The sequence below is a fragment of the Balearica regulorum genome, chromosome 3, assembly GCF_011004875.1.
Source record: "Balearica regulorum gibbericeps isolate bBalReg1 chromosome 3, bBalReg1.pri, whole genome shotgun sequence".
Lineage (NCBI taxonomy): Eukaryota > Metazoa > Chordata > Aves > Gruiformes > Gruidae > Balearica > Balearica regulorum.
In genome coordinates, this window is record NC_046186.1 from 81,856,690 (window position 1) to 81,868,697 (window position 12,008).

Genomic DNA, 12,008 nt, shown 5'->3' on the forward strand with positions numbered 1-12,008 from the left:
AGAAGACCTCGGAAGGCAGAAACTCTGTGCTGCAACTGAGGACGTGCCAGCAAGCAGAGCTCTTCTGACATTTGACTGTGTATGCACTGTATGACACAAAGTGTAAGGATAGCACAGAACTGAGGTCTGGTAAATGTGTTTACCGAAAATCAGATTGTTTCATAGTGGGCAGCGTTCCAACAAGTATTAGCATGATTTCTTTGGAAGTCCTTTGATTGAAGGCTTGATTTCTTTTAAACAACCACTGATGGCTGCTATTACAGCAACAGATCAGCGCAAAGGACTCCAAGCACTTTTTTAAAGGAGAACAACTCTCTGAAGATTGTGTATGGCCACATGTGCAGCTGGCTATATAGATGAGTGCATGTACTTAGGTCTAGAGAAAATCCACTTGTCTGGATTCCAGCTGATGAATGACTCCATTTTTTTCAACATAGCTCCAGCACAGCTTCATCTTGGCACCATAATCTTTTCCTTACAGAAAACCCCCGTCGTTCACTGTAGACAGCACCGTGGTGTCTTGGGAGGGAGAGGAGAGGCTTGTCTCAGTGCTGCACAATCCCTCCTCAGATTCGCTGCTTATTTGGGTCATTTCTTAAAGTAATAGTCAATATAAGATATGAAAGATACAAGTTACCCTTGTGTAGTACACGTGAAAGCAAACAAACTTATGGGAAGAACTTTGCAACTGGTTTAAAATAGTTTAAAATAGAAAAGGCATTTGTCTGTATAAGTTCTAAGTAGAGAACCATTGTTTTTGAAAATATAGTCTTGTTTCATGATAACACAATAAAAAAAGTGTAGTTTCATCTTGTCATCTTGAAGACTTTGATGCATTTTCTCTGATCAGTTGACCAAAGTCCCTAAGTATTCTAGCCAGATTTTTCCTCCAAAAAGTAAGTACGTTTTGTGTTTATAAAAGATACCGAAAGTGATGCTTCTTGAAATATTTAAAAGGCCTAAATGTGTAAATCATATTTATATGAACAACTTGAAATTTAGGAACCTAAATGGTGTAGTCAGCATGAGATTTCCCTCCCCTGCTGTGGTGAGACAACAGGGAAGAGGGAGAGCCGTTCAGACTTCACACGCCTTTAATCCGCTGCTGAAAGTGAGATCATGACTTTTTTCTTCTGGGAAATAGACTGAGACCACAAGCTCATTCCATTTTGTATAAATCACCAAATTATTATATAGTAACAACTTTTTGTCTCTCTAATGGGAATTTGCTTTTAGGCAATGTCTTAACACTACAAAGTATCATATCTCCTTGCTAATATTTTATTTTCCCCTTAATTTCATGCAAATTTGATATAGAAAAGTGCAGTCTGCAGCAAACATCTTTTCTTCTCAACTTCCTGCAGGAGTTCTTCATATTTTCCGCAGAGTTGGGAGAAAAATGTGAAGCAATAAGTGAGAAATTGGTGCATCTGGAAGATCAACTGCAAACTTCCGTCTGCAGAGTTGATGAAGGAGTTATTCATATCCTTTTTGATATAGCTGTAGATACGTATCAATCTATGTAAGTATGTGAAATACTTGCCTTTCAGATTCATATGGAGTACTAGTTTTTACTGCAGATGAAATACATTAAGAGGAGGAGAATTGATTGTCTTGCTGAAGTGGGTGTTTTTGTTGTAGCAGCAAGTTTTCCTGCAGTGCATTTTCACCGTGGTCTGATCCAGCTTTAATTGATTTAAACAGAATTTAGGTCTTTGTAAATTGAGATTAGGCACTGAAAAGCCTTTATTCTACTGTTAAAATCCTTTTGTTTGTAATGCTTATATAAGTAAACACCTAGTGCACCAAAGGCTGCATGGATACAAGCGTCCATGCACCTGCATTTCCCAACATGATTTAGCTATATTAAATGCTGCATCATTGACTCAGACTGTGTATATTGTCACATGTAGTTTGGGGTTTTTTTCCTTTTAAAAAAATGGGCAGCAGATGCGTCATGTGGCACCCTGTGCAATTTAATCTGCCTCTAACACTCCAGTGCCAGTAACCAGATGAGATGTTGTCTTATAAAGCACCCTTATCTCTTTCTGTGCTTCATCTGTCATTCAGTATCTGATTGAATATTGCTGATCCTTTATGAGGCATTTGTTGGACCTACATCTGTGGACATTTTTCAACATTTAAGAGCACAGAGTATTGTTTCATTTGTAACTTTTGTAGAAAAACTTACCACAAAAGAGATTTTGTTCTTCTAAGAACGGGAAAAGAGAATAAGAACCAGTGAGGCTGAGGAAGGTGAGAGCACTGAGCTGTGGTTAAGTTTTAGTGGAGAAGAGATGGCAGGCAACGGGATAATGAAGAAAGATGAATAGATTGAGGTTGGAGAGAGTAGCAGGAGAGCCCTTACAGATACCTGAAGGTGAGTGGAGATGATAGTAGTGCTAGGAAGCATTCAGTTCCTCCTAAGCTGAGGCAGGCAGTCCTGCAGGAGACAGTTTAGAGAAAGGATAATAAATAGAATGTGTGCAAATACTACTATTCTAGAAACTTGGTCCCTTTAAAGTGGGGAGGTGCTGGGGGAATTGCGTCAGAGGGGAGAAATCCAGTCACTAATTTGTTACTACTTCAAATCTTTCTTTTCCAAGCATTTCAATGCACAGAAAAATTATTTTCTTGTATTTACCGCAGGCCAGTTTGCAATATTCTTTTAATTGTATTTACAGCATGCATGCTCGCTTGCAGTTGTGTTGCCCTGATGCTGTTTGTGAACATTCTTTTCAGAGCTACATGGATGTGTGTGTAGAGCATCAGATTCCTTCCTCCCTTTCATTTACTTGCTCTCAAATTAGCTTTTCTCATTGACTCTGACAGAAGAACACTGAGGGTTGGAGTTACGGGTTCTTTGCAGTGGATTTAAGTTCATGTTCAAATCAGACAGGTCTAATCATAGTTACAGTTTACTAGGTAAGGTGAAATAAGCTGAAAATCTGCTTTTTTGATTCCTGAGGAAAATACACTACAAGTATGTAAAATACTAGTATTTGTATTTTCTATGGGGCGTGCATATTTCTTTGTAGCTGTTGAAACTGCAAGAGTTAGTTGGAAAAATAAAATCTAATCCTTGAAAGTTTGAGAAGAATTGTAGATTAGTCTTGTTCTAAGCCACAGTTGTCTGATACAGATCTGATTTCCTCTATCAGTGAAATTCAGCTCACGTTATCTAAGTACAGAAATGCACACTGTGTGATACCCTGGTCCTCTTAGCAAGACCATCAGTCACAAAATAAGAAACCATGTTTAAAACATAGGGACATACAGAGAAGCAGTTCAGCAATTCAGCTACCCCTCATTAACATTCACTTGCTATTTCAGAGGTAGTCCAGATCAATGTGCATGAAATGTTGCCATCTGGTACATGTAATCACTGTGCTATACTTGAAAAAGGAATGGGAAAAATAGCTACCACAGTGCTACAGACCTGTAGATTGTTTGGGGTTTTTTAAATAAAAACTGCTCAGTGCATATAAAATAAACTTTCACTCGTTGGTAACTTGCCTATATTGCAGGAACTAGCATCGAGATTGGTGCAAATAATTAGACTCAGTAGAAGAATTTATGATTAATAGATGGATCTATTGTTTGCATGGTAGTTTATTTAGGTTTAAATAAAATAATTTCTTATCCCAAATATTGGACAATTATGCAGTCTTCATTAAAAATCTGTATAACTGTGAGAGCAGGAACTGAAAGACCTGGAATTGTGGTGAACGCAGGATACATTTTTCAAACTCTTGTTCGCTGGTTATTTTCACCCTTCCCCTCATCCCCTAAAAAACTGCCTTACACGTGAATGTTACAAACTGTTATTAGGTCAAAAATCTAACTAGGGGCTGCACAGATGTAAATTAGTCCTGGTGTCTGGTTATTAAAAGACTTCTAAAGACTCCACTGAGAAAAATAAATTCCTGATGCTCTTGAGCCATTTGCCAATGTTTAGTGTGTCATAGCTTTGATTAATAATTAAGTTTGTATTAGAAGAAAAATCCCAGATGTCATTGTTTTTCATTCTACATTTTGATGGCATAGAACACTTAAATCAACCGTGCTGCTTGTCGTAATTGCCAGCACAACCTGAACAAAGGAGAAATCAAGTGATATTTCTGGTCCTGAGTATATACCCAGACCAACTTGGGATTCTCATTTATTACTGAAGCCTTTCACAGCAAATATTAAACTGTACTTTTGTATAAAAAGCATCAAGCAATAGCAGGGGGAGGGGGGGAAGAGCTCCTCTCTAGCACTATGACATATTTGCTAAATTCTGTGTAGTACAACCAAACAAACCCACAAAACATTCAATTACAGTTAATCATTGGCGAGTGTATGAAAACAGTCCACATGATTAATTGGAAAAACCAAAGGACGAGAGGTGACTCATTTTGGTGTCTAAGGAGCTGATGAGAGGTGTTACTTTCCTGACAGTAAAGGCTTGGAATTCCCAGTAAAATTAAATGGAGCCTATATTGCAATTTCACAGTCATTTTTGTTCTTAATTAGCAGTTAGGTTTTGATAGACAATTTGAATGCATGTAATAGTTCCTCCTGCTGAAAATGCTTTTGTTGGAAGAAAACCTGACTGGACTATTATTATAAAAGCAATCTCCGTTCCTAACCCTAAAATGGGCATTTTAAACAGTTATTCTGAAAATAGAATTTTGTGCCTAAGCGTTCATTAGGCATTGCAGGTCACTTGGCTAACCCTTTGCCTTTATCATACGGCAGGCTCTCATACAAGTCTTGCTTTACATCAACGTAGGTTTTTGACAGAATCAGGAGTGCAGAGTTTAGCTCCGACTGTACCTCACTGAGGAATCTCACCCAAAGTGAATCTGTAAGAAATTTTGGGATGCCAGAATTTGGATGGCAGGAGGGTGGGCTTTTTCCAGTGTGTGCCACATTGAGAGAACATGGTTCCGCCTTTCTTGTTTGTGTTGTGATGGAGGTAGATCTGTGCATTTCCACCCAAGGGCTGCAGGTTCTTTGTCTTCCATTTTGTGCTGGAACAAGTGTTTTGAAGACAGATCTGATATCCAGATCACTGAAGTGATCCATTTCTCAAAATGTTGCAGTTGTTCTCTTGGGGTTTTTTTGTTGAGTATTTCTGAGGGGTGGTATTTTGGGTTTTGCGTGGGAGGGGCATTATGTTAGTTTGTAGAAACACGTTTGCGGCTGTGAAGGACGTAGATGGGAATGGAGGGGGGAAATGGAAGAATCCTAATCAAGTTTCCCTACCACAAGCACCCTCGTATTTTGTAAGGAGAAATAAGTGATGGACTTCCAAAGGCCATTTTTCTGTCTTGCTCTGAGAACACACAGACCTCATATAGGAGCAGTAGGGACTTGCTCAGTGTCTTTCTTTCACTCCCAGGAGTGAGCTACTAAAGGGCCAAAATCCAGGGCATTCCAAATAAACATTTAATTGTCTTGCCTCTTTGCTGGTCCTTTGGCACATAGAACATACAATCACAAAATCATTTAGTGGGAATGGACTTACTGAGATCATCTGGTCCAACTCCGTGCTCAAGCAGAGTCACCTAGACCAGGTTGCCCAGGACCATGTCAGGTTTTGAATATCTCCAAGGATGGAGGCTCCACGGCCTCTCCGTGAAACATGTTCCAGTGTTTGACCACAATTACAGTAAAAAAACCCCAGTTTTCTTGTATTCAGATTCAATTTGCTATTTTAGAATTTTTGCCTGTTGCTTCATGTTCTGTCAGTGGACACTAGTGAGAAGAATCTGACTCCCTCTTTGTTCCCACCATTCAGGTATTTATACACCATTGGTAAGATCTCCCTGAGCCTTCTCTTCACCAGATAGAACAGTCTCAACTCTTGGCATCTCCCCATATGGCAGATGTTCCAGTCCACTAAACCAGCCCTGTGCTGGACTCGCTGCAGTAAGTCCATATCTTTCTTGTACTGTGGAGCCCAGAACTGGACCCTGCGCTCCAGATGGGACCTCACCATTGCTGAGTAGAGTGGAAGGATCAGCTCCCTCCACCTGCTGCCAGTGGTTTTCTTAATCCAGCTCAGGCGATTGTTGGCCACCTTTGCCACAAGATGCGTTGCTGGCTCATGTTCAGCTTGCTGTCCACCATCACCTGAAGGTCCTTATCTGCAGAGCTGCTTTCCAGCTGGTTGCCCCCCGCCATGTACAGAGGTGCCTGAAGTTAGGAGAACCATGTGTGACTACATCGTGGCACATCTAGCTGAGCTTCTGTCTCCAGCTGCTGTAATATTCAGCTGTTAGAGACAAGCAGAATAGTTAACTAGGTAAAAAACCAAAACAAAACACCCTCTTTCTGATTATTTCTGTTCTTCAAGTCTTAATTTCCTCTTCAGATGTCCAAAACTGCTGTTATTCTCCAAAATCTCCTAGGCTTTCCCTTACATCAGCCCTGTGGTAGTCATTGACTGTCCTTTTGTCCTACAATATACTCTTAGTTTCTAACCTTTCCTATAGGAAGGCAAATGGTTTGTAGTATCTGCCTTTTGTCTCTTTTCTCTCAACATCTGTGCTAAAAGAACAGCAGAAACAGTGATGAGCCCATTTTTTTCCAAAAATTAAGTAACTCCACAGTAATTAGATTGGCTTTTTATCTCCTTGTAAATCATGGACTCGTGATGCTCAAGTCTTTTAAAGAGGGAGAGAAAGTCGAATAGGTGTCTTCAAGACAACATTAGAGCTGCAGCATTGTTGCAGAATATGGATTGTGTTTGCCTGAAGCTGTTCCCAAGGACTTTAATTGACTGCTCATGAGACATTAGAGAGATTTTGTCAGTTTTTCACAGGAAGACAGCAGGACCAGAAAATGGTCCTGGTTGAAACTTGTTTTGGCTCCTGCCTTTGATACTGGCTCAATATTTGCAGCACTGGATAGAGAATTTAAGCATGAAGGACACATTTACATGTGGACCCATGCAAAACTAAGGGTTTTTTTCATTTTTTTTAAATGGGTGAAGCTCATATCCGTAACCTCTGTACATGGATAGAGACTCTGTGCTCAGGCTTGTACCATGTATTTTGCCGAGCCATAAAGGCTCTTTTGACAGTTATGAGTCTACAGCTGGTTGTGGTATTATTTATGAGATTATCGAAACTTGCTGTAGGTAGACTATGCAGTCATCTTTCTTGTTGCTCCATCTTCCTGTTGGTTAGTTTCTTTCCCCCTGTCACCTTCATTTTCCTCCATCCTTCAAGATTTCTGATCCAGTGGCAGTGAAATGTTTCAATTTTGCTTTTCTCTCTACCTGAAAAGAATTTTCTAATCACTTGGGTTATTACAAATAACATCATGTAGTCAGAGACTGCACATCAGAAGTAATTAAATTTCAGAGGCTTCATGGTGTTTATGAACTGAAAAATTTCTTTTTTACCAGTTAGGTTTTCAGCAGAGCATCATGATTAAATTGCAGAGTGGTGGACAGTCCAGGACTGCTTACAAGAAGATAATAATGTTTCTTACTTCAGAGACGATGCAAAGCATAATTAATTTGCCCTTGTACAGTGCTTTGAGATCTTAGGATAGAAGTTTTGCGTGTACTGCTATTACTTGTAATCAGAGACAGAATCCCGTTAGATTAATAGAACTGTCCAGAAATTAGAAGTATGCCTGAATACTCCTGGTGAATGTATTAAGAGTTAAGACATCATACGAAATGTATGTAAATACATAAAGATGAACTTTTGAGGAACTGATAACAGAATCAAAAGCAGGCAAAAGGTTTTTCAAAGGCATAACTGTGACTACCTGAAATACCAGTGATTTGTAGAGCTTTCCCATGGTCGTCTCTAGTTGCAATTTTTCAAAAGCAGCAGCTCACTTTTTACAGTCACATAACCTGAGGGTGTCTTTTTTTTTTTTTTTCCTTGACATTGCATTGACATCAGAGTCAAGTAAAACAACATCTAATAATGGATGAGCTCTGTAAAGGATAAAGCCTGTCCTTGTGCATTACCCTTCCTCTGCTTTGTATTTTTGAAATTGTGGTATTTCGGCGTCAGCCTGTTTCATTTCCCTTGCAGTGAGTTTCTGGCTCTCTTGGAGATCATTTGATGATCTCCTGCTAGAAATGATCTTACTTCTCTCTCCCTTGACCCACTTGGGTTTGCCTTTTGGGGTCCTTGCCCTTCAGCCATACCTGTACAGGATGCCTCAGTGTGGATGGGGTGAGCCCTAGGAGTTGTTCACATGGTCACTGGTTTAGAGCTTCAGCAGTCTCCGACTTGTCTCACGCTTGCTTTGCTCTCCATGTAGCATAACCTGTGGAAAAGAAGATAAGGTTGGTTGTCTTGTTGAGCTACACCCAGTCCTTGCCCTTGATTCATCAGTGGATGGTCTTACTGACATAAGATTATGTTTATCAGCAGAAAGGCCGATGTATTGATAGTACAAACTGTGCTTATTCCCACGAGAGACTAGTCATCAGAACAAAAAGCTCTACTGCTTAGGAAGCCCAGCTACTTAAACTTGTGTATGTCTCAGCAGTTGCCACTGTCCTACCTTCACCTGCCCGTCTGCTCAGCACTGCTGCACCCCTTGTAGTCTTGCTGCCACCAGCTGACACCTTCCTGCTGTTGTGTCAGAGGAGGTGGAAGGTCTTTTAACAGGCAGAGCCATTAGCCGTCATTTTCTTCCTGAGTGCCTTGCAGGAAACCTGAACTAGACAATGGCAAATAAAATGTGGAAAACTCTCTTTTTTCAACCAAATGAAGTATTTTTACTGAATTATCAGATGCTTTTCAGGTGGCCTTTTTTCCTTTTAATGCACGACAGCATGACCTTGCTACTGCTAATATCTCTGCTTTTCAACTTGTTCAAAGCATTCACTGTGAAGCTTTGTATTGCTTCATATTTGTGTTTTCTGTGCTATAATTATACTGATAATTCAGCTAAGATTAAAGCCTTCTGGAGGTAAGTAGAGCAGCAACACTTTCTCTGCTATAAGCTAATTTTGCCGCTTCCCTCAATTCCCCACCTTGCATAGCTCACTAATGCCACACAAGCTGTGGTCACTTGGCTTCTGTCTCGGACTGCTCCTGCTGCCCTTTTGCCTTCACCAGGGGTCTGATCTACCCAGGTCTGCATCTCTGGCTTAAAAAATCCACCCTCTATCCATCAGGGAACGCACAGCTAGTGCTGGCTGCCTCCATGGTCCAATTTTCTTATCTCCTTCCTTCCCATGAGAACAGTATCCAAGCAGTGTCCTCCATCCCCTCCCTTTTTTCAAGTGCTAAATAATGCTACTTGAGAACTTTGGTTTGCCTGGATTTTTTTTTTTTTTGAAAGCAAGTGTGAGAAATGTATTAATAATTAATCCAAACAATTTGGAAGAACTTGAAGCTACAATTAGATAGCCACGGCCATCTGTTGTGAGCAGCAGAACAAGAATTTATTTAATAACTTGGAAAGAGAAAGGGGACTGCCAATCACCTATAGATTTATTCCTTAATAAAGCTTGCACAGTCTCTGCAGAGGGAGATCCAGGTGGTGAAGGAGACACTCCAGACCGTGCTGGTGCAACTTCAGCCAGCCAGGGAGGCAGGAGAAGAAAAGGCTGGAGACTTCCTCTGTGACAGCTGGTGTCCAGGAAAACAAGACTTGAAGGAATAATGAGCAGAAAGAGCTGGTAGGATGACATTAATTCACAAAGGGCTGCTTTTAGTAACTGAATACTGTTTTACCAAGCCTCGGGGATCTCTTCTCTCCCTGCATAACTAATAACTAAATCAATTATGGAGAAACAGAGCCTGGAGGTCTAGCATCAGAAGTATTCTACACAGCCTCACATGTTTTGGCACAGATTGGGAAACAGCTTTCAGAGCAGAGCAGCCCCTGTAAATGTGTAGATTACAAATTGATACATTTCAAGTGAGTCTGCAAAGTTGCCTTTAATGTCGGTGAAATGTTCTCCTTGAAGACTCGTAAACAGTATCTGTCTTCCTTGTGGATTTTTTTCCCTCTGATTTAAAAATGTAGCGTTAAAGCTGGAACAGCTAGTGTTTCTTGAAAAATAGCTGTAAGAATAACTTTTTTTTTTTCCTTTGGCTTTAACAGCTTTCTTGCATTGAATGTATTTTCACATTCCTGACAATAATTAAATCAATAGGATGAAATTCAAGCTACCAGAGTTCTTTCAGCTGAAATTTGGACCTCATTTACTCGGTGGTATTGAGTACAGTCAAGGTAACTAACAGCAGCCTCTATGGCAGTAGTCTAGCTCTTTTCATTTAGGTATTAATATAAACTTGCTTTAGTATTACAGGAGTTGTAAAGCACAAAAAAATTACTGTGTTGGTGATTTGTGTTCCTTATATTTAAATATTGTATGAACAGTAAGTCATTTAAGTCTCCTTGTAAAGTTTATTACTACTATTATATTACTTTGATCTTACAGACTTCAGAAGGAATGGAGGGTTTTTTTGCAGTAGACACATACGTATATATACCTATACATACTTAAACATGTATTTTTGTAGGAAATAAAAGCAATGTTCAACTGAAGCCAACTAATGTAAATTATCTATATTTAGATCATTGTTCAAAACAGTTAATGCCTTTAGGAATTCATCATGTACTCTTACTTGGATAGTAATATATCTCTGCTGTCACAAAAAAATCTGCTTCTGCCATGTGTTTCAAAGGGTGAATTTAAAAAAAAAATTTATTTTGAGCCTAGAGGTGAAGAAAATGTCTTGCAATTCAGTACTGTACTTTTTTAATACTATTTTTCTGACATTGTTAGAATGACATTTTTTGTGCTACTTCTGCTACTCATTTTATAGCCACATTGTGAAGGTTTTTGCAAATTTTGAAGGTCACTGGACTACTAGCCCCCTAAGATGGTGTTCATTTTCTTTGTGTGTTTTAATGCTAGTTGAAACTTCTACCTCAGGGTTAAGTACATAGGGAGGGAGAAAAGAAAAAAGTGCCAGGCAGCTGAAGCATGGAACAGGATTATAATTGCATCCAGGAGCATACGGTTGTCAAACCAGGGGTGCAGAGCTCAGGTGGTTTCTGGAGTTGTCAGATCCTCAGGGTGGAATTACAACCCTGTAATTCAGAACATGGTTGACTTTTCTCATTGTGTAATATATGGGCCAGCATCTGTGTTGCGGTAAAGACTCTTGGATCTTCATCTTGCATGGACTATGCTCCTCAGTTCCCATCCCCATCTCAAATGGAGATTTCTTGCTGCTCTGTTTGACAAGTTTGTTTCTCCAAGCTTTTCTGGACAGCCCCTGTTCAACACCTACCTCCCCATAGTGGATTTGGCACTTTCTGAAACTCCCCCGGCCAGATGAGCAAGGCATTTGTCTCCAGCTTGAGGCAGCAGCCGGTGGCACTGACATTCAGCCCATGCGGGGGTCTGGCTCCCCTGGGAAGCCCTGGCTGGGCACACGTTGTAGCCTGGCTGCCTGGGCATGGCTGTCAGCCAGAAAGCACTCATGGAAACCCGCATGAGTTCAGGTAAACAGAAAAAGCACACTGTCACAATAGCGTTTCACAGCTTCAGAGCGCCACTGAATTTTAATAAAAAATCAACTTATGCAACCAGTCTAATAAGACATTGAACTCCTGAGGAGAAGGGAAACGGAATCAGTCATCATTCATGTCATATTTGTATCTGTTAGCATTTACTTTGTGCATAATGTGGACTACTACTACTACTTTAATTTATTATTCCATTAACTTCACTGTTTGTTGTGGGAAGTTAGAGCCAGTAATCATTCCTTTTCTCAGACATGCTGAATAATAAGCATACATTGCATAATATACTTTTTTTTTTTTAGTATCAGCTGCCTTTTATCTGTGGATAGAAAACTTTCAAATAAAGCAAAGTATGTTTTTAACTACCCCAATGTCTGTTTGTGTTCTGTGCAGTGTACAAGATTTTAGAAATTTCATCTGAGGGCAGGGGAAAGATGGGGAGGGAGGAGAGGAAATGAGAACCCATGTGTGTGACTATTATTGTGCTGTTGACA

The 12,008-nt window shown here is 40.0% G+C and overlaps 1 protein-coding gene across 4 annotated transcripts in view; it reads left to right on the top strand.

The window, feature by feature from the left end:
• DISC1 (DISC1 scaffold protein) overlaps positions 1 to 11,788 on the top strand; it is a 208,620-nt gene extending 196,832 nt beyond the window's left edge. For all 4 annotated transcript variants that reach the window (XM_075748683.1, XM_075748686.1, XM_075748684.1 and 1 more), the window contains 2 exons: positions 1,365 to 1,481; positions 9,487 to 11,788. In XM_075748683.1, the coding sequence (XP_075604798.1) occupies positions 1,365 to 1,481; positions 9,487 to 9,636 (267 nt within the window). In that variant the 3' untranslated portion in view covers positions 9,637 to 11,788. The remainder of the gene's footprint in view (positions 1 to 1,364; positions 1,482 to 9,486) is intronic.
• Positions 11,789 to 12,008: the final 220 nt, after the last annotated feature.